Raw genomic sequence first — 22,910 nt, 5'->3', positions numbered from 1 at the left:
ATTTTCTCCAAGATCCTCATCTTGTTCCATGGCGTTTACAAGTGGCATGGGGTAAATGTTTGCATCGCATATCTCAAATGAACTTTCGATCTTCACATATTTTCAGGGAAGGTAATCAGGTGGCAGATGCTCTTGCTAATACCGGTTTATCGTTGTCTGCATTGACTTGGTGGGATGAGCCTCCTCATTTCATTCATGACCAATGTCGACGAGATAAGCATGGTCTCCCTAACTTTCGTTTTCATTGATTTGTTATTTCTCTTTGTGCTAGTTGTATTGTTTAAATTTGATGTCATTCACATTGTTCTCCAGGGTATGGCTTTTATGCCACCCTATTAGATTGTACATTATCATTATTTCAATAAATTTGGGGTGGGAGAGCACTTTGCTCTTCCCGGCTCCTATTTTAACCAAAAATAAAAAAGCAATAGAAGATGACGAGTCAACTTCCACTCCTTCTTCAGTCACCACTGTTTCCATGCGCTCAGCTGCAGGTTCATCAGGAATTCCAACTTAGTACTTTCCTCACCTTGGTCCACCTCCGGAGAAGTAGAAGCAACAGCTGGGAGAACATGGCTCTTCCAATTTTTAGGTTTAGGGATCTGTAGCTCCTTATCAAGAACATGGACACACTACTACAAAAAAAACATTTAAGGACGTTCGAAAAACGTCTTTGAAAACTTTAGATGACACGCAAAAAAAAGGTCATATATCAAGGAGTCATTGTAAGTCATTTTTTAAGACGTTTGAAAAACGTCCTAAAATATCTATTAGGACACTTAAAAAATGTCCTTGTAGCTTTGAAAGAATGTCGTCTAATGTCTACTAAGACGTGACAAAAACGTCCTTAAAAATGATGTCATTGAAGGATTAGCATTGTGTGTAAAAAAAAAACTGTCATATATTACATACGAGGACACGCAGTGTGTGTCCTTAAATTAAAAAAAAAAAAAAAAAAAACTTCATTGTAGACATTATATGATTTAAAAAAAAAAAAGGGCAAGTAAATGTCCTCTATTAACTAATAGGACGCACTATTTTTTGTCATGGAGATTCCAAGCAATGTGTACAAATTATCCCAAGCCTCGTGGCATCCAAAATACACATGCCAACCGTAAGTCTCGGTGAGATCATATTACATGTACTTCTAGTGCTTACAAAAAGCTAGCTGATCTAAAACTTTACATGGGCATGCACAAAAACTCAGCTTAATATATACATTTCAAAATATACTAACCAAACTATTCTACATCATCTTGGAGTAATGTTTCAACAAGATCAACCCACTCTACTTGAACATCATCTATCTGATCTTCTTAATTGTAACTTTGGTTGTTGAACTGCAACAACAATCAATATAAAGCAATAAATTTCCTTTTATTCTTTGTTTCCACAAGTAATACCAGCAAGCATGTACAATAGTCTTGTTATTTTTACCAAAACCAATATAGAAACAATTTGTAATTGCAATAGTAATTATGCTAGCTAGTCTGATCATTTAAGAGCTAACCTTGCTTCTTGTTAAATATGGTTGGCAATCTTGGTCAATAATACACTGTTTTTTTTACCCATAGGAAATGGTCATATGTATCATGAACACAATGCAAACAAATTCAAGCATATTCGTGATTCTAGTTAGACTTATGATTGCCCCTTGATATAGTCTGATAAATGAATGCTTAGATCTAAATTTTTTGAAGAATAAATTTCATAATGTATTAAATGTTACTTTGTGTGAGACAACTTAAACAACAAAACATTTGTTCCTTCGGTGTCATATGAGTGGAGGAGGATTTTCTTTGAAGGATCTAATATTACAAGAATAAACGCTTCTGCCACAAAAATCAATTAGACATTTCATCCACCGAATAGTCTGAGGGGAAATAAAACGCAATGCAGAGAACGATATTTGCATCCAAAATGCTTTAAAAAAATGGAAATAGGTAAGGAAACCGCCGGAAATTATAAATAAAATTAGCTTCTAGCGAAAAAACTAATTGACGGGTAGTGAAGCTAGCACACCCAGGAGGGCATAAAACACTGTTGGGCACTAGATACGTTATATTACTTGCGCTCTATCTACTTGATAACTGAATAACGTATGATACCCTTTTATGATTAAGGGCAAATCAATCCTTAAATACTGAATAGCTTATATTACATATTTCTGCTCTAATAAGCTGTACAAAGTTCTGAGGTTATACACTCACTCAGCTTTAGGCGGTGCCCCTGAGCTATCGATGGGTTCCTCAGACGATAACTTCACGTCTTCAACCTCCTGCGCTGTTGCCAATGGTGGCATATCCATGTTTTTGGGCACATTTCCTAGCAACGTCTCACAAACCTGAGAAACATCACCTACTTTAGCTTCAGTTTCAGATTCCTGAGCTCTTGAAGATGGTTGCAAATCCATGTTCTCAGACTCTGGCAGTGTCTCACAAACCTGAGAAGCCTCACCACCTTTAGCTTCAGATTCTGACTCAAGTGCTGTTGAAGATGGCTGCAAATCCATGTTGTCAGACTCCGGCAATGTCTCACGAACCTTGGAATCATCACCAATTTTAGCTTCAGATTCAGACTCATGTGCTGCTGAAGGTGACTGCAAATCCATGTTTCCAGACTCTCGCAATGTCAAATCCATGTTTACAGACTCCGGCAATGTCTCACAAACCTCAGACGCTTCACCAACTTTCACTTCAGATTCCGACTCATGTGCTGTCAAACATGGCTGCAAATCCATGTTTACAGACTCCGGCAATGTCTCACAAACCTGAGACGCCTCACCAACTTTAGCTTCAGATTCCGACTCATGTGCTGTCGAACATGGCTGCAAATCCATGTTAACGGACTCCGGCAATGTCTCACAAACCTGAGACACATCACCAACTTTATCTACAGATTCTGACTCCTCTGCTGTCGGAGATGGCTGCAAATCCATGTTTTTGGGCTCCGGCGATGTCTCACAAACCTGAGACGCATCACTAACTTTCGCTTCAGATTCCTGTGCAGTTGAAGATGGCTGCAAATCCAAGTTTTCAGCCAGCAATGTCTCACAAACCTGAGAAACATCACCCACTTTAGCATCAGCTTCAGAATCCTGTGCTCCTGAAGATGGCTGCAAATCCATGTTTTTGGACTCCGGCGATGTCTCACAAACCGGAGACGTATCACCAACTTTAGCTTCAGATTCCAGTGCAGTTGAAGATGGCTGCAAATCCATATTTTCAGACTCTGGCAATGTCTCACAAACCTGAGAAGCCTCACCAACTTTAGCTTTAGATTCCGACTCAGGTGACATTGAAGATGGCTGCAAATCCATGTTTTCAGATACAATTTCTGTTATGGTCTCACAAACCTCAGAAGTAACACCAAATTTAGCTTCACATTGCAACTCCAGCGCTGTTGAAGATGGCTGCAAATCCATGTTTTCAGGAACAAATTCCAACACTGTCTCACAAACATGAGAAGCATCACCAACTTTAGCTTCAGATTCCAACTCCGGCACTGTTGAAGATGGCTGCATATACATTTTTTCGCGCACAATTTCTGTCGATGTCTCACCAACTTTAGTGTCAGACTCCAACTCCCGCACTCTTGAAGATGGCTGTGAATCCATGTTTTCAGGAACAAATCCCAAAAATGTCTCGCAAATGTTAGAAGCATCACCAACTTTAGCTTCAGATTTCGACTCCTGCACTGTTGAAGATGGCTGCAAATCCAGGTTTTCAGGCACAACTTCCGCCAATGTCTCACCAACCTCAGAAGCATCACCAACTTTAGCTTCAGATTCCGACTCCTGCACCGTTGAAGATGGCTGCAAATCCATGTTTTCAACTTCTGTCAATGTCTCAAAAACCTCAGGATTATCACCAATTTTAGCGTCAGAAGAGGGCTGGAAATTCATGTTTTCAGACACATTTGTCGGCAATGACTCACAAACTTGAGAAGCATCACCAACTTTGGCTTCACACTCCATCTCCTCTAGAGGTTTGGGGCTTCTTACAGGACCCGCGTCAAATGAGGCTTCAACACTATCACACGTCACGGTCAATGTAGCTGGAGGCTGATCCATGCTTTCAGAAGTATTTTCTGGCCATGTCCCACAAACCTGAGAAGCTTCAACGACTTTAACTTCACATTCTAACTCCTCTGGTGGCTTGGAGCTGCCAATAGGTTGTGCCTCAGGTAAGTCTGCAACACTATTACCTCCAATGGTCAAAGTAACCGCAGGCTGATCCATGTTACAAGAAAAAATTTCTGCCAGCGTTGCACAAATCTGAGAAGCGTCACCAACTTTAGCTTTACAGTCCGACTCCTCAGAAGACTTGGGCACAGATAAGGCTTCAACAGTATCACACCCATTGCTCAAAGTAATCAAAGGCTGATCCATGTTTCCAGACACATTTTCTGGCAATGTCACAGAAACCTGAAAAGCATCACTAACTTTACATTCATGCTCTGACTCCTGTGATTTGAGACTGCCTAAAGGCCCTGCCTCAGATGAGCCTTCAACACTATCACTGCCCATGGTCAACGTAACGGGAGGCTGATCAATGTTTTCAGATTCAATTTCTGCCACTCTCCCAAAAGCATCATAAGAATTCATCAAATCCTTTTCAGCTGGAGATTCATTTGATCCCTGCAGTGTTACTGAGCTGCCAACAGAACCTCCAGGTAAGCAATCAACCTTCTTTCCTTTGTTTGCTAAGGAGGATGCAGAGAAATCAATGTTTTCTGAAGATGCATTTTCTGGAACAACCACCTTGTCAGCCTGAAATATAAAAATATATGAAATCAAACAATAGTTCACTGAATTCCTAAAAATTATTCAACTTTTGACTGTCTAAGGGCATTCAAGTGCACATGCATGTGATAAGTAACCGTCATCATAATATCCTACAAGACAATACACTTAATATCTCCGTAATTCGGCATTGAAAGGTAACGTACAATGTTTGAAACCATCAATAGAGATTTCATACTGTATAAATTCATTCTCAGTAAATATAACTAACCTCGGACGCATTCAAAAGATCTCCCATCTCAGTTTCAGAAACCTTCAATTCCACACCAGAACATGCTTTATCCTCCAAATTTTGGTTTTTGGCCATGTCCACCGGAGTCTCACTGGATACAGGTACACCAGGGGAAACACTACATTCTCTCCCAAAAGATTCAGAAATGTTAGCTTCAGCTTCAGACTCCTGTACAGTTGAAGATGGTTGCAAATCCATGTTTTCAGACTCCGGCAATGTCTCACAAACCTGAGAAACATCACCCATTTCAACATCAGCTTCAGACACTTGTGCTCCTGAAGATGGCTGCAAATCCATGTTTTCAGACTCCAGCAATGTCTCACAAACCTGAGAATGATCACCAACTTTAGCTTCAGATTGTGTATCCTGAACTGTTAAAGATGGTTGCAAATGCATGTTTTCGGACACCAGCAATGTCTCACAAACCTCAGATGCATCACTTACTTTTGCTTCAGATTCTGATTCCTGTGCTGTTGAACATGTTTGCAAATCCATGTTTTCAGACTCTAGCAATGTTTCACTAAACTGAAATGCCTCACCAGCTTTAGCTTCAGCTACTGAGTCGTGTGCTGTTGCCGATGTCTGCAAATCCATGTTTTCAGACTCCAGCAATGTTTTGCTAACCTGAGAAGCCTCACCACCTCTAGCTTCAGATTCCGACTCCTGCACTGTTGAAGATGGCTGCAAATCCATTTTCTCAGGTACAAATTCCAACACTGTCTCACAAACCTGAGAGGCATCAACTTTGTCTTCAGATTTCAACTCTTGCACTGTTGAATATGGCTGCAACTCCATGTTTTCAGATACAATGTCCAACACCGTCTCGCGAACCTGAGAAGCAACACCAAATTTAGCTTCAGATTCCGACTCCTGCCCTGTTGAAGATGGCTGCAAATCCATGTTTTCAGGCACAACTTCTGTCGATATCTCACAAACCTCAGAAACATCACCAACTTTAGCTTCATAAGAGGGCTGGAAATCCAGGTTTTCAGATGCATTTTCCGGCATTGGCTCGTTAACTTGAGAAGTATTACCAACTTTAGCCTCACATTCCACCTCCTCTTGAGGTTTGGAGCTACCTACAGGACCTGCCTCAGAGCCTTCAACACTATCACCCCCCATAGTCAACGTAATTGGAGGGTGATCTATGCTTGTCACACAAACCTGAGAAGTTTCAACAACTTTAGCTGCACATTCTAACTCCTCTGGTGGCTTGGAGCTGTCTATAGGTTGTGCCTCAGATAAGCCTACAACACTATCACCTCCCATGGTCAAAGTAACCAGAGACTGATCCATTTTTCCAGAAACATTTTCTGGCAGCATTCCACAAATCTGAGAAGTATCACCAACTTTAGCTTCACAGCCCGACTCCTCTGGTGACTTGGAGCATCCTAGAGTCCCTGGCTCAGACAAGGCTGCAACACTAGCACACTCCTTGCTCAAGGTTACCAAGGGCTGATCCATGTTTCCAGACACATTTTCTGGCAGTGTTCCGGAAACCTGAAAAGCATCACTAGCTCTAGCTTCATGTTCTGACTCCTGTGATTTAAGACTGCCCACAGGCCCTGTCTCAGATGAGCATTCAACACTATCACTGCCCATGGTCAGTGTAACCACAGGCTGATCAATTTCTGCCACTCTCCCAGAAGCATTGTAGGAAGCCATCAAAGAATCCTTTTCAGCTGGAGATCCTTTTGAACTCTCCAGTGTTACTAAGCTGCCAACAGGTAAGCAGTCTACCTTTTTTCCTTCAGTTGCTAAGGAGGTAATGTTTTCTGGAACAACCACTGCACCAACCTGAGATATAAACATATGACACCAAATAATAGTTAAAGATTATTTAAAAATAATTCAACTCTTGTCACTGTCTCAGGGCATTCAAGTGCACATGTATACATGTATACGATATGTAACCCATGTACAATATCTGGAGCAATTTAAAAAGTATCTCGACGGTATATCTTTATTCCCAGTAAATACAACTAACCTTGGACGCATTCGAAAGATCACCCATCTCAGGTTCAGAAACCTTCAATTCCATACCAGAACATGCTTTATCCTCCAGATTTTGGTTTTCGGCCATGTCCACCGGAGTCTTACTGGATACAGGTACACGGGGGGAACCACGACCTTCTCTCCCAAAAGACTCAGAAATTTTCGCTTTTGATAGACGTGTGCCAGAAAAGACCTCTTTCATCACACGAGCAACATCGTTTACGTTAGCAGTCTGGATACGTCCCAGAGCAGAACTCTTATCAGAGGATCCAGCAGCACTGTCAATTGTTGATAATGAGTTTGTAGGCTGCTTATTTTGGATAGGATAGCTTGGGTGCTCTTTTCTTTTTGGATCAGAATCAGTTAAACTGCTAACTAAATGCACTTGACTTGTCTGGGATTGAATAACATGTGACAGTTCCTGCCCATCAGTACCTTGCTTTCTTCCCAGTTCAGCAGTCTTACTCCCCAATGTACCACCAGACATATCCTGTACCTGAAAACTTAATTCTGGATCCTGACTAGCTGGACCACCAGGAACAGCTGGGAACACAGGAGCCTGCTTCTTTCCCCTGCGACGGGGTGCTTCAGCTCTGCTTGAAGCCTTTCGACCCTGTTTTTTGACTTCCACAGGTTTGGAAGGGCTAGGAGTGATAGACTGAGAAGAAGGAGAAACAGAAGAGGACAGCTTTGACTGAGAGCTAGGAGAAATCTCAGCACCATGATGTTTTGCCTCACCAGTGCTTTCCATGGGAGTAGAACCGGGAAGGGAACCAGTTGAAGGATTAAAAACAGGAGATGCAGCGATCAAAGTTGGAATTGCTGGAAGAGCTTTCTCCTCCAGAGTATGACTCTTATTCACCTCTGAAATGGTCTCATTTGATACAGCAGCTGGTGTGGTAGAACCTTCATCTCCTGAAATCTTGTCATTCTTAGGTTTGGATGAGCAATTTTCAGGCAAAGCCTCTTTTAGGTTTGGACTTTCTCCCGATGCAGGGCCTGCAAATTTTAAAATTTCAATTTATGCAAAGATAATTTGATTTTGATTTCAATGATTGAAAGAATTTCATAGACTAGCAAAGATGAACAGTATTTACCCATGGATGAGTTTGTAGTCTGCTTAACTTGGGCTAAGTTAACTGAATTTGGAGTTGAATTTATATCCTCACCTGCTAAAACATCAGCCTCTTGCTTACTTCTCATGTCTATGTCTTTGCTCCCACGTGAATCCCCTGATTTATCCAGTGGAAGCATATTTGGTGTCAAATCAGGGCCAACCAGCGCATCAGTAACAGCAGGTGATGCTGGCACCTGTTTCTTCCCCCTACGGCGGGGAGCTCCAACACCACTTTGAGCCATCCGGTTTTGTGGTTTCATTTTCACCGGTACAGTAGGGGAAGGGGAAGGTTGAGATAAAGGAGCAACAGCAGGGACAAGGCGGGTGGACTGAGAACTCAAAACCATTACAATGCCAGACTGATGATCGGCCCCTTCTGCACCTTTTAAAGCACAAGAAGCAGGACTCTGGGCTGCAGAAACAGTTTCACTCATGCCAATGGTTTCATTTTCCAACGGATCAACAGATGTCTTCTGTGAAAGCTCAATTTGTTTTGAATCAGAACCAGGAGATACTTGCCCCTGTTTCTTTCCCCTACGCCGGGGTGCTTCCTGTCCACTCTTAGTTTTCCGACCCTTTCCTCTTACTTGTGTGGGTGCAGAAGGGCTAATAGTACTCAATTGGGAGGGAGGAGTAACAGAAACGGAAGGCTTAGGAGCTGTTGGATGAGATCTAGGTGACGCCACGAGATCGGTACTTCCTGCAACTCCACCAATACCCTCAATATCACCAGAATCAGGTACTAAATCTGGGGCTGAGTTTGTTACACAGCTAGTCACCGGTCCTATCTCTAACCCTGTATCCACTTTGACTGTTCCAACAGGCGCTGTAAGAACAACTGCAGTTGGTGATTGATCTACTGTTGCTCTTTTTGGCCTGCCACGGCCTCGTTTAGCTGGTGGGGTTACCTCTTTACTTTGTTGTGGCAGCTCAACAGATGGTGGTGGTAAGTCTGGTGGAGGTGGAGCAGGAAGTTCAGTTCTTCTAACAGCCACCACAGAGCCACTTTCATCTTTCGGTAAGTTTGACTCTGTAACTTCTTCCTTTGCTTTTTCAGGGGAATCAGGGGACTCAGCCTGACACAACTTTTCAAATTCCTCTTCCGTCCATTGCTCTTCATATGAGCGAACCTAAAAACCATTAGGAAAAAAAAAAAATCATTATGGTAAACGAGGCAATGTCAAAAAGAATACATTTCAACAATCAAAATAAGATTTGAAAAACAAACCTCTCTAGCCCGCTTTCCCCTTCCATATCGTTGAGTATCAAGTCCCCCCAGAGACTGACCCTTCCGCTTTATCCCAACATTAGAAACTACACCTGTCTTTGGCACCTCATATATCTTCATCGCTTCATAGAACTCCTTCAAGTCATCCTCTGTCACAAGCCGAGAAGGCAAGGGAGGCAGAGATTCAGAACCATCCTTCCCTTGTACACATGCTAACTTCCTCCATGATGCCTGCCAAATGAAATAATTTTATAGTCATCCCATAAGACATGTAGGTAGCATGTGACATCTGCAGTGATGTTAATACTAATTAAGTCAATACCATTTCTTCCTCTCGCCTTCTTTTGTCCACTGATTCAAAGACATCAATTTCTGACTCACTGCAAGAGAGACGCTCATTTCATGATCCAATTCAAATAAAATCAATTAAAAAAGAAAATTCCTACGTGAGGAGATTAAGTAACTTTTTTGAAATTTGGCAAATAGCAGTAATAATGACAAAATCAGGCAAGACAGAAAGGCTTTGCAAAATAACATCAGTAATCAAATCCAACATATTATGCCTTCTGATTGTGAAATTCCAAGCCCCTATGAATTTATAGATAGTTTTACCTACATAAAAAAAGGGTAGCAAACTCGACAAGCAGTAAGTTCAAGCAAGTCAAACAAAATGGTGAGGTACGATTACACTAATTGTCTGCAGTGTAAGGTGTCTTCCTAAGAGGTAACTTAATAAGAAGCATGTTTTCATTTATTCAGCATTTTAGCTAAAGCTCTTTGCGGTTGCAGAGTTTTGGTTGTAATTGGATGGACATGAGTAGAAGGATACTGAAGACCACCATGAATGGGGGTTAAGGATCTTTATAGGCTCGTCCGCCTGTTGGAGTACTTTTTGTCATTCTTTTGTTAGTTGCTGCTTTCAACTTCTTGTCCACTGCTTACGTTTCTGTTCCTTTCTTGGGAACACACTTGTTTCTTATAAAATGATGAAAAAATAATAATAATAATAATAATAATAATAATAATGGAAAAAAAAAATTATTCCAGAAACCACTGGAATTTGTTCGGACAAATTATGATGGACATGTTTATGCTGAAACAGGAAAGATGAATTCTCAATGGTCGGGTTCTTTTAGATGATCAAGCACATCAAAGACGAGTGCAGACAGATAAACATCAGAAATGATCAAATTTATATACCTGCGAGCTAAGAGATCATTTAAAGCATCATCATCCAATACAGGTGCAGCTTCCTCTTTCTTATTCTCACGCAAAAGTGACTCCAAATATTCTCTTCGATCTTCCGCACTGTGATAAACCAATTTTCATGAGCAATTACGAACTACTTTAGATCAGTATACCAGAGTTCAGCACAGCAAATATCCAACCAACCTTGTATTGTTGTCAAAGAAACCAGCAGTAATGCTCTGATTAGCAACTCCCAGTTTGTGCTCAGCTGCAGCTCTGACTTGTTCTTCAACAGTTTGGACCTTAAAACAAAAAGAACTAATTGAAGCAGACAGATATACACTCTCAAGTAAATTCTCTACTGAAAACACAAAACATAATAAAAAGGAGAGCTTATAAATGACTCCATCGGCACAATAACCCAGGGGGTGGCAAATTACCTACCGTTTCAAATCGAAGAACAAGAACATCCCTCTTCTGGCCAAGTCTATGAGCCCTTGCCTGTGCTTGCAAATCAACCTGACAATTCACCAACAGAACAGCTTTCATATTTCAAATTTTTGAGTCTAAATACAAAATAAAATCAGTGTACAGTAATTCCGTAAATTGCCTGTGGATTCCAGTCCGTGTCAAATATTATCACCGTATCTGCAGCTTGAAGATTTACACCAACACCACCAGCCCGAATGCTAACAAATATTACAAATGTCAGTAGAAAACAGAAGTACACATGCAGACACGCATCAACACATGTGAATAGAGCATCAAGGATTACCTGAGAAGAAATATGAAAAAGGGAGAATCTGGTTTATTGAAATTATCAATAAGGGAACCACGATCACTACCAGATGTATGTCCATCCAACCTAAGGTACCGATACTGCTTAAAGCTGAGATATTCCTCCATGACATCAAGTAGCCTAGTCATTGTGGAAAAGAAAAGAACCTGCAGAGTGATAAATTTTAGTCATTTACATCTTACATCAGATACAGAAAAAAGGAAGAAAAAAAAAAAAGAATAATCTGCAGAATAAAAACAAACAAACCATGTGGCAAGAAACATGTAAAAGCATTCCATACCCTATGATCTGTTGCTTTTAGCTTGGGAAGTAATCGGTCTAACATCTCAAGCTTCCCACAAAGCCTAATAATTGGTGGCAGATAGTGCTTTGGTATTAAGTTATCAATCTGCAAGATGCAATCAGATAACAAGTTTATTTAGAAGAAAGCTTACTCAGCACACAAAAGAAAGGAAAAGAAAGGTCTTCAAATCTTAAAAGGGCACTTGTGAAAAACAAAGAAACAATCTACCGTTTACAAGGTGATGATTAAAAATTATATACTTCTCACTTCCATTATCTTTCATAAGAGTTAAGAACTTAAAATGAACAGGGAATGAACATGCCTCCTCTACATGAAGCTGGCTGAGATATGGATGATTGCATATATTTCGAAGCTCCATAACAGAGTTGTGCACTGACCGGGCCTGAAAATGATATGTGCATGGTAAGAAACAACTTGGAGTTCCCTTGGCTTTATACAAGCAAGAACTAAACTACCTTTGAATTAGTAATTGAACCCAGATTTTCCTCTACCCTCTTCATCAAAAGCTTCTGGTAACCAGAAGCCTCGCATCTTACAAGTCTCTCAATCTTTTCGGGTAGTTCATTCTCAACCTGCCATAAAGAATTTAAAATGCAAGACCATTAGCATGGTGATTTCCAAAGTTCAATATTTATATATTGACTAAATTTCCAAAGTTCAATATTTATATATTGACTAAACTTCGAAAGATAAACCATAAAATCCAAGAGTTTCTGATTGCTGGGATGAAATCTCAATCACATTGCCTAAGGACCAGCAGTGAGACATTATATATCAAATTTCTCAATGCAAGATAATCAGATATAAAGCCAGACACATGAGCAGCTCAGAATGTCCAACATGTCTATAACGAATTCTTAGGGAATTTTGTAAAAATAATGTATTAAATTAAATAGGCTGGTAGATGAGCGTAAAAAAAGTGTTTCTATGGCCCTTGAAAGAAAAAAAAAAAGGAGCATAGCTCAATTCCAATGCTGGATTCAGAAACTATCAATCAGGAAGCATCAAGTTCACCATAAATACATACTGAAAATGTCATAGATTTGTACTATCACTAAGCACTCTATACATGCCTTCCATAAGAAGGAAATTGTTTTGTTGCTTCAGTGTCCATCTCCACAATCAATGTACAGAACAAGCTAAATCATTAAACTCCAAAGATGACTGGCACAAATGGCATTTTCGTAGAATAAACACAATTGTGAACATCCAAAATCAGTGCCAAAATATCATATACTGACAAAACACTTCCTTGACCAGAACACCACCAAATGGTAATTCGAACTTGGAACGAGCAAGAAGAAATTAACAAGACTTTATCTTTGAGTTGTTCTGCCAGATTGGTGGCTCAAGACCTTTTAAAGGATGCAAATAAAACAAGTCCAGAGTACTATAGAGATGCATCCACATACAAGTATACGAGCATCACACAACAAGACATAGAAACCCAGATTTTTAAAATCCACAGGAGGACAAATGAACTCCAATATGCCAACATGTAATAAAAAGCAGTTTCCAAATAAATACTGTTGATAAGCACAAAACACATTTAAGAACCTTATGCTTCAGCCTCCGAAGGACAAAAGGTCGAAGTACTTGGTGGAGACGGTTTATGATCAATAGATTCTCCTCCTCAGATAATAAGGCCTTGTCAACATAACACAACGATAAATACATGAGCATTAGATTTTAATGCAACTGAAGTTATAGGAGATTTTAAGAAGTCAATGTCAGAAATACAACATATAAAAGCTTACTTGATCAGCTGAGCTATCACCACTACTTTCAAATGGTTTGTTGAACCACTGAGAAAAATCTTCAGATGAATTAAATATATTAGGCAACAAGAAGTTTAGTAGCGCCCACAACTCCTCAAGATTATTCTAGTCAAAACAGATTATTAAAAATAAATCAGGATGCCATGTTATTAAACCAGTCAGGGAAAGACCGCACACATATAATAAACCGTAGCAGAAAATGAGTGAAAACAATAAACAAAATAAGGACAGAAGAGAAGAGAGCTGGAAACCTGTAGTGGAGTTCCAGTTAACAGCAATCTGTGAGAACTCTGATAATGCTTCAAGTCCGCATTTAACTTGCAGGAAGCATTCTTTATGCGATGGCCTTCATCAATTATTATATAATGCCAGTGGATTTTGCTCAGTTTAGGTCTGTCATGCTTATTCATCAGATACTCATACGTAGTAAGGAGGACATTAAATTTCTGTTGAACTATTCTTTCCCTGCAAGATAACGCAACTGCTGAGTTTATTTACAACTAAAAACCAAAAACAAGAAGGAAAGCTGTTCAGTTTTGATGTGATTACTTAAATAGCCTACGTCTCTCCTCTGGGGGCCCGGAATAAACAATCCTATTAATAGTAGGGGCCCAAAAGTTAATTTCTGTTTCCCATCCTGGTAAAACTGAAGAAGGCACAACCACTAGGAAAGGTCCTCGATCATTTTTTGCTTCCATCAGGTAAGAGATTAAAGATATAACCTGGAGACACAAATATTTCAGATTGTAGGCATGCAAACTGGAAAAGGACTGAATAGCTTAGGGGCAGACACAAAATCAATCCCTACCTGAACAGTTTTACCTAGGCCCATTTCATCAGCAAGAATACCATTCAAATGATTGTTGTATAGTGACACCAACCACCTTAAGCCATTCATTTGGTACCTGAAAGGGGGGAAAGAATATCGCTTTAAATTGAGAATAAGGATCTTCCTCCTTTACCCTTCCCCAAACCAGAAAAGAAAGCTAATAATGTTATTGAGCACATTTTACTCACTCTCTCAATTTCCCACCCTTAACATAAGACGGCTGCTCTGCAATGTTCTCCTTTATACTGCGAAAACAAGGTTGACAGTAAGATACTTGGCAAGCATTGGAAAAAAAAAAATGTAAAACAGAAGGCCTAAAAACGCCCACAGTTCTATTTTTACAAAGAAACTGATGCTCCAAGACGAGGAAAAAAATTCAAGAGCAAGATAAAGGGAACCAAAGGTTACTAAGTTTGTCCACCACTAAAAACTGTTACAAAGTGAGACCTCTAAATTATAATGCAGCAAGAGATATGAAATTACAGTAAAACCAAAATAAAGAAAATATCCATACCTATGAGCCATCAAATAGTATTTCTCATTGCTCTCCAAGTAATGCTGCAAAACAGATATATAACTCAATGAGCACAAACTTCAATGAAAACTGAAACGCACAAAGAAGAACTTGCCTTCGCCTGGTCACTTTCATCTTCATTTTCCAAACTAGGTTCACTCTTGTCTACAACACTTGCATTTCCACTTTCGTCCATATCCTGCTCAAACCTACTTGCCAAAGCCTTAGCATCTTGTAGCTTGGATCCAAGCTTTTGAAGATATTTTTCTGTCTCTTTGAGAAGCTGCTTAACACGGTCTGATTTGGCATCCTATCATGAGTTCCAAAAGTGTCAAACAAAATAGATTAAAATGCCAGATGCAATCCTAACAGCAGTAAAATGTAGCACATACCTGCACCATTCGTAAATACCCCTCCACATCATTAATCTTCAACAGGTTTATCTTTTCACGTTGGATCCTATCAATCTTCTCACGATGGATACGTTCCTTCCTTTTGTGGAACTCCTTCACATATTTATTGAAACCTTTCCAGCGCTCTCTCTTAATTTTGAAGGCATCATCCAGTCTTTCCCTAAGTCCAGATTAAAAGCCAGTCAAAAAGCATTCACACCAATCCAGAAAGCAAATGACTTGGGAAAGTAATGATTATTTTAGCTCCTTGAAACATATAAGATTAAAATAATAGAAAATACTAAAAGAGCAGGATACTTACTTGTGAACCTCTAACTCCCCAAAGAATTCCTTTTGTCTTTGCTGAATTCTCTTTTGTCTTTCTTCCTTCATCTTTTGCTCAAACTTTTCAAGTTGTTTTATCCTCCTGCCATGTCTATGTTTCTTAAAAGATTTCACGCGATCCATCTCCGTATTGATTGGTTTGAAGAAATCATTCAAAAATTCACTGCCAAATGAAATAGAACACCATTTAAGTGTCTAGGAAATAATCAAAACTATACAGAAAAAAAATGTAATTGTTAGATTGTCAAAATGACAATAAATATATTCCGTTTGTCCCAAATAAAGTCACATTTCCAAAAAATAATTCCCACAGCCGAAACTTTAAAAAAGGTCATTCCACTTTTTCCACCATAAGATTAGTCAGATCTTTAATAAGATTTTGACACAAAATCAGACTTCTAAATTCAAAAGTAGAGTAAAATTGAATGTAATAAAAACAGTAGGTAAGAGAGCATTAAAGCGGTTTGTTAGTTGTATCCAGTCAGCTCCTTAACGACATTTGACACGACATACTTCACATTTTTAAATTTAAATTTGAAGGTAACCAAGTAAGATGCAGGTAGGAAAGCATTATAAGGTTCTTAAAACTTATGTCTTGAAAGTGGGCAAGGATATAAAATCGACAGAGTAAATGTCTCAACTTGGAAACTCATAATAACAATTACCTCCGGAGACGGCGTTGCAATTCCAAGAGTTGTAGTTTTTTGAGCTCTATAACACTTTTGGTTTTCGCAGATATATCTTCAGAGGAGCTCACATTTTCCTGTAGCAAAAGTAATAAGATGTAGTACAGAGGCACATACAATATCAAATTTTAAAAATAAATAAATAAATAAATAAAAAGGACCAGCCAAACAATGCATTACAAGTACCTGTTTGCTAATATATAAACATGCAAATTCATGCGCACAGGATTTATTGAATCTAGTAACAATCTATAATTTAGAGTCTAAGGAGACTAGTATTTCAGAATAGGGTGGGTTAGGGCATGTAGCCGCTTTCTTAACAAACTTTTTGCATTAAGGGAAAAAGTAACCAAAAAAACAAAAACAAAAAACAAGCTGAGCAGAAAGATGTCAAAGTCTCAGTGTAAGACAGATGTTGATTGCTGATTCCAACAAACAACATTCCAGAGAGTTATAAATGAATTTGACAGATTACTTTTCTTTTCAAAACTGAATTACCAACTTGGTAAAACCACGATTTGGACATAACTTATCGAACATCGTAACTTAGAAGGCAAACTAAGTAAGTACCAAATAGTTTCCTTTTCAGGCTGATGTATAGTTTTAGTTTGTAGAGTCAGATATATGCTATAAAATAGTCAAACACTAAAACTACATGAGAATTATCAAGCAAATAGCATAAGTATTCCCCTTTAGTGAGATGCACCATATGATGTGCCAAACAACTTTTCCTGTGTATTTCTGTTCGTCCTATTAAACACAAATATCATGGCAGTGCATAGTTAAAGTAACTTAAAACTCATCTGTTTAATTGATGATCCCTATTTCGTTCAAGTTATGAGAATGCAAATCCTACTAAAGTGAGCTGACACCAAGTTTTTCCAATTTTCCAGTAGAATAATTTTACAAATTAACCCAAACACCAATAATGAAGTAGATTTGGGGCAACCATTGCTTCCAGAAATGCCATCAAGCATTTCTTCTTAACGCCACTCTCACAAACAAACAGTGTACATATTTCATAAATCAGCCACAAAAAAGTTTTCCTTTGAATTTGATGAAAGTTCGACATAAATTAAGTCTCAATGGTTCAAAATGCAAGGTAATCAGAGGATATTTGTTAAGAAATTCGTAGAAAAACATCCATTTCCATTTTCAATAGACTAAAATCAGTTTCAAGGACAGGAGTTTGGTGTTACATAACCCACACCTCTACTAATATCAAAGCTAACTTTCAGTTTCCCCAAAACTTTTAGCATTCCAACCTCCCCGGGAAGAAATACAATGATCAGTCACCATATAATAATCCCATAGCAAATGTCAGACATAATTTATTTGAAAAACATGCTTAGGTAACGAAAAAGGAACTAACTGGTTTTAAACCACCATATAAAATTTTCTAACAGACCTTTAACTTGTGAAAAGATGTCACAATTTTTGCCCTTGCTTTTTGATGCTTAAGAGTCCAAGTTTGTTCATCTAGGAGCTTCTTTTTCTGCTTATCCATAATCCACTTCTCTGACATTGTGTACTTTGGTGAAGGTGGAAAATCAATAGAAGCTGGGTTATTCTCCTTTACTTGTTCTGCAGCAATTAAAAAAAACGTGTGATTCTTCTATGTCAACAAGAGAAAATATTTTTTGTTAGACTAGAGGGAATGTATCAGATTGCTATGAATGATCTACACCACAATTACCAGAAGCAGCACCATCAGTGAAAAAGACAATAAATCCAGACATAATGAAATAAAGAAATTGTTCTCACCTTTGGAAACATGTTTTTGCATCATGTGAGCATCCTTTGATGCAACTACTGGGTGATGATCATTGCCAATTGCGGATACTGGTTTCCAACGATCTCTAGATGCAAAAGAAGCTGGGTGATTGGCAGTATTTTGATTCCCCAAAATATTGTTACCAAGAGTTTGGAACTGACTGGGTGCGGTATCTTTTCTTTCAGGAACAATCTCAGACTGACTGGCAGAAGGAGGTAACAGTCCTCTGGAAACTTCACTTTGACTCCCAAGCCCAGTCCAGCTGCTTATATCAGAGTTCTGCTTGTTCATACCCATTAGAGCAGAGGCTGTGTTAGCCCGTACAACTTGCAAATGTCCAGTTTCTATATTTTCCACAGGGTTAACAGTTAAACCACGTCTTGCACCTGAGTCAGGCTGCTGTGATGCCACAGTTAAACATGCCAGTGAAGCTGTAGTCTCTTGAGGTTGTGTTTCAGCTTCTGCTTTCTGCAAAAACTGATCTCGAGGTGGGCCATTACTTTCTTCCATTTTTGGGCTCTCGGATTCTTTTGCCAAGGTGTCAGTCTCCAGGAGTTTCCCACTGGAGAGTGCACTTTTATCAGTTTCATGGTTAAGTCTTCCAAATGGCATACTAGCATCAGAATTGTTATTTGGCTCATTTGAAGATTGTGCTTTTCCTTTATGGTCAACAAAATCTTTTCGAGGCCCATCTGTATTGCCACCTGAATTTTCTAAGTTAATACATCAAAGCTGATAATATGAAGGTACTGCATTCTAGTCATTTGGAAAATTAGTAATGAGAGTTTTATTGGCAAAAAAAAAAATATATATATATATATATATACCTTCTTTAGGTGAAGTATTTCCGAGTGCAATTTCAAGATGAAGTTTCTTTGGCAGCAAACCATTTCTGCAGTCGGAAATCACAACTTAACCCAACTAAAAAAAATATTTGAACTTGATAACATCAGATCCAAAACTGAAATCAACTACCTGAAGGCTAAAAAGACAAGGCACTGTGCTCTGAGCTGTTTCAACTGCTGTTCCTTGAAAGGCATGCCAGAAGATGCAGAGGCCACATGAACTGGAGATTTACCAGTATCTCTAGAAGCTGCACTTCTCACCACACTCATTTCTGCTGCATTATTTTGCCTGCCAGCCTGACCAAAACATCGTGCAGCAGAAGCAAATCAACACATATATATATATGAGCTTTCAACCAGCAGTATTTAAAATTAGTACATATGCAAAAGAAATCTAAAATTAATCTAGACATCTTAAAACAACCGAAGTTGACGTCCTTTAAAAGGACACCACAATGAGAACACACTTAAGTCAAACACCAAATGCAATGCAAACATATCATTAAACAGAATGATTGCCCTAACATTTGCAACAAGCAAATGGTATGTATATTCCGATAGTTTGGTTGGTTTCACTTGTCATATGTTATGGACGACAAAAAGACCAGGTGCTGTTTAGCATGATAGTCACCATTGAGCACGATGCCCTTGTTTTGCTCAAAGGTAGAAAACATAACGAATGAAAAATTAAGTACCTGCACTGTTTTATTTGCATCAGATAGCATATTAGTATTTCCTCCATCATGCTCCATGGCCTTTCCAGTTGAGGGCAATGTGCCACCATAGTGCATTGGACTTGAGAATGCTGGTGGTTCTGCTACTTGATATGAACTTGAAGAACCAGGCACACCTCCTTGAATCTTGCCAAAAGAACCTGAATTTCCACCAATATCAAGCCATTATTAGTTACTCAATAACCGAGGAGGTTCAGCCTCCTTGATAAGATCAACCTCAGTTCCAAAATTATTTTCTATTTATTCAAGTTGGACAAGAAAGGGGGAAAATATCATTTCAAAATATAGATAATTCATGCTTGATTATAATTCACCAGGACAACACTACAGTTAATATCAAAACCAATAATCTCATACTAAGGGATTCTTTAAAGGCATGGCTCTGGGTCCAAATTATTCTATTAGAAATTTCATCCTGATTAAGTTTGAAACATCTCCATCTTTTCCAGCTCAAATGTGTTGCTTTTAAGCAAGTAAACCCACAACTATAATAATAATGTTTAATTACTTTCAAATTCTTACCTGATCCAGGAGATGGAGCTGTTGACTGCTGCATTGGACTTTCTGCTGTCACATTTCCTGGGACAACATTGGAAGAAAACCTGGGCACTTGAGACTTTTCATAAGGAAACCCGTGTTTGTTTTGACTCCACACACCCATAATGTCATTTGTAGGAGGTAGGGAAGCAGCATGCTGCTGAGCTGAAGCGTTATGAATAGAGGAAACTTCCATATTGCTACTGTTGGTCAAGTCCTGCCTTTCTATTAAATGTTGCCCTTCTTGCTTGACTCTAACCATTGGTCTCATGCTTCCAGATGGTGAAGTAAAGTGCTCCATTTGACCACTACTGGGAACGATATTAAAATTAGCATTTTCACCACCTTTAATTGAAAAACCAGGTGGCAGTTCACCTTTGCTCATCTTTCCCTTCCTCGTATTAACCACACTGTCTATAGTATCAAGATTTTGAGGGCTGTCAAGTTGTGATTCTGTGGGTACAGAAGTCTCTCCCCTCTTCCTCTTAGTGGTGGCTTTTTTACCATCCTTTCGATTGACCTGGTTGTCCCGGTTTGCTGTATCACGCCTTTCTTGGGACTGTGAATTGGCAGACCTCGAGTCTAAACTAGATGGACTTTCATGATCAAAAGACTGACTACTTCGATGAGTTGCAGATCCTTGATAATAGTCATGCCCTGTACTGATAGGTCCAACAGGTGGTCTGCTTGAAGAAAATGGGTCCATCTTTGACACCTCAGTTTCGGCCAAGCCCGTATTGGAATCTTTTGCAACTCCAGCAGTATGAGAAGACCCTGCAGAAATATGTTGGCCCAATCACCTCAAGATGACCAAGCGAAATTTATAGAGCCTGGCCGCTTAAAGAATAAAATGCACTTCAAGATACACTTCATAGATTACCTGTTTGAGCTACACCAGACAAAGGAATGCGTGATGACTTCAAAGCCTCAATATCAAGGCCATGTTGATTAATAACAGTCTCCATGGCCCTTGGTAGATCAAAGAAGACAGTTAGACAAGATGGTAGGAAACACCCCCCTCCGGGAAAAAAAATGAAGATAATGGGCAGAAGACCCAATAGACTAGTTAATTAAGGGAAAATAAAGCAAAGAAACTATTGATATATCAAAAGGAAAAAATGAGACAAATGAGGCATATCAGATGCGCATTAACGAAATACATAGCAGTAAGAACAACTAAACCAGAAAAATAGTTCATGTAAAAGAATCTTCAAACCAAAAGCTTGTTAATCTTTAGGATACATAATTAATATTTGCAGACACCACCCAAGACTGTCCAGTTTCACTCCAGACCTCAAAATTATGCAGTGAGAGAGCACGTTTTATGATGCAATGAGCCACAAGTTTATTCACTCGTTGCAGAGACCTAAAAGATTCACCTTCAAAGTCTCAACGCATTAATATCATCCAAACCCCCGATATAACTCAAGTCCAAATTCTCTGTGAAATTAGGCATCGAATACAACACTTGCATCTACTTATACTTCCAAGTTCCAACCACGGGAAATCTTACTAAACTCACCAACCGCAAGTAAACTAAACATCAATTCTAGCATTGTTTCAAGGTTCTATCAGGGGTCTAAACAACTAAAGCATCAAGTATCTAATCCACTCAGTAAAAAGTCCAGTATTGAAAAGAAAAAAAAGAGTCAAATGGAGTAAACAAATCCTTACCTTGATATCACTTGATAGGGCATGGAATGTTCCTTGCCACTCGACTTCATGTGTTGCAGTATCTGCATTGCTCGAAAATAACCCCGAATTAATGCACGAAAGCTTCGAAAAGATGAAACCAGGTACACAGCAGTAATACAGACGAAATAGAGGAGAAATACGAACCACATAGAGCTTGGTGGCAAGTTTGGCGGGCTCATCGGTAGAATCCTGAATGAGCTTGTGCAGAAACTTGGCTGCTTCCAACTCAACATTATGTGACGGAGCTGCCATCTCATTTGAACTTGTACCATGCAAAATTACCGAAATCAAATCAAAGAAAACAATCAAATTCAAGCTCTCAAGTTCACAGAAAGGCATATGTGATATTGTAATTAGGGCAAAACAATCGAGCTCTGTCCGAACTTTTTCTAGGTTTGGGATTTATTTATGATAATAGAAGCAATAAGAGAATCAGACGGAGAAGGCTGAGCGCAATACCTGATCGGAGATAGGAGCCGGAATCGGACGGGAACGCGATCACGACGAGCGATTCATAGAGAGAGAGAGAGAGCGAGAGAGATTGTATTGATGGTGTAAACCCTCGCAAATAAAAAAAGGAAGAAATGAAATTTGCTTTGGGTCTTCTGCTCAGTGACTCACAAAGCCCCAATAATGAGGCAAAAGTGAGGTGCTTTGTCTCGCACGTGCACAAGCGATTTTGCGTGCGAAACTTTTCTTTTTTTTTTTTTTTTTTTTGACGAAGCAAAAGATTTACAAATGATGTAACCAAAAAAAAATTTTACATTAGGAAAGTTGCAACAGCCATTGCCTGTGTGTTATTGTTTCTTGCTTTTTCCCTTTGGGTCCCCATCTATCCAAAAAAAAAAATTACAAGGGAAACTTGGTCATGCACAAGGAGATATTGATGAAAAAATTTGACTATAAAGGCTTATTTACTTGATCGATATTGATATGATATATCATGTCTTCAGTCAAGTTTGAATATATATATATATATATATATATATATATATATTAGAAAAACTAACGGGGGCATAGGATCGAGTTGGCCCCTACCTCCATCTGCCACTGCTTAAATTCTTTGTTTGAGAAAAAGCGAGCCAAAGTGCCGGCAGCGGTAGTTCTCACTAGA

At 39.0% G+C, this 22,910-nt stretch overlaps 1 protein-coding gene across 5 annotated transcripts; it reads right to left on the bottom strand.

The window, feature by feature from the left end:
- Nucleotides 1–1,962: 1,962 nt before the first annotated feature.
- Nucleotides 1,963–22,396, bottom strand: LOC133710467 (chromatin structure-remodeling complex protein SYD). Of its 5 annotated transcripts, XM_062136537.1 has the most exons (36): nucleotides 22,256–22,396; nucleotides 21,941–22,058; nucleotides 21,776–21,837; nucleotides 20,982–21,070; nucleotides 20,087–20,875; nucleotides 19,526–19,704; nucleotides 18,961–19,127; nucleotides 18,813–18,877; nucleotides 17,976–18,698; nucleotides 17,620–17,795; nucleotides 16,191–16,288; nucleotides 15,503–15,688; nucleotides 15,181–15,361; nucleotides 14,904–15,098; nucleotides 14,789–14,832; nucleotides 14,463–14,519; nucleotides 14,254–14,350; nucleotides 13,995–14,167; nucleotides 13,697–13,910; nucleotides 13,425–13,550; nucleotides 13,225–13,314; nucleotides 12,123–12,239; nucleotides 11,969–12,049; nucleotides 11,644–11,751; nucleotides 11,340–11,509; nucleotides 11,175–11,253; nucleotides 11,009–11,083; nucleotides 10,769–10,866; nucleotides 10,577–10,684; nucleotides 9,699–9,756; nucleotides 9,377–9,607; nucleotides 8,129–9,278; nucleotides 7,024–8,030; nucleotides 5,481–6,833; nucleotides 5,016–5,363; nucleotides 1,963–4,771 (listed from the first exon to the last, which is right to left on the bottom strand). In XM_062136537.1, exons 2-36 carry the CDS (start codon nucleotides 22,046–22,048, stop codon nucleotides 2,207–2,209), a joined length of 11,367 nt encoding a protein of 3,788 aa, XP_061992521.1. In that variant the 5' UTR covers nucleotides 22,049–22,058; nucleotides 22,256–22,396; the 3' UTR covers nucleotides 1,963–2,206. The 5 variants fall into 5 exon arrangements, with proteins under 5 accessions (XP_061992521.1, XP_061992516.1, XP_061992519.1 ...); XM_062136532.1 differs by having other exon boundaries at nucleotides 5,016–6,833; XM_062136535.1 differs by having other exon boundaries at nucleotides 5,016–6,833; nucleotides 8,201–9,278.
- Nucleotides 22,397–22,910: the final 514 nt, after the last annotated feature.

This window comes from Rosa rugosa, chromosome 5, assembly GCF_958449725.1.
Source record: "Rosa rugosa chromosome 5, drRosRugo1.1, whole genome shotgun sequence".
NCBI classification, from domain to species: domain Eukaryota; kingdom Viridiplantae; phylum Streptophyta; class Magnoliopsida; order Rosales; family Rosaceae; genus Rosa; species Rosa rugosa.
This window is presented reverse-complemented; position numbering and strand designations above follow the sequence as displayed.

Bases quoted from the DNA above. Each gene is read 5' to 3' on its own strand.
- LOC133710467 (XM_062136532.1), bottom strand. From the start codon at position 22,048: ATGGCAGCTCCGTCACATAATGTTGAGTTGGAAGCAGCCAAGTTTCTG. The intron at 15,362-15,502 runs GTAAGTATCCTG...ATCTGGACTTAG, and splicing joins GGGGAGTTAGAGGTTCACAA to GGAAAGACTGGATGATGCCT. The intron at 9,279-9,376 runs GTTTGTTTTTCA...AATGGTTTTTAG, and splicing joins GGGGAAAGCGGGCTAGAGAG to GTTCGCTCATATGAAGAGCA.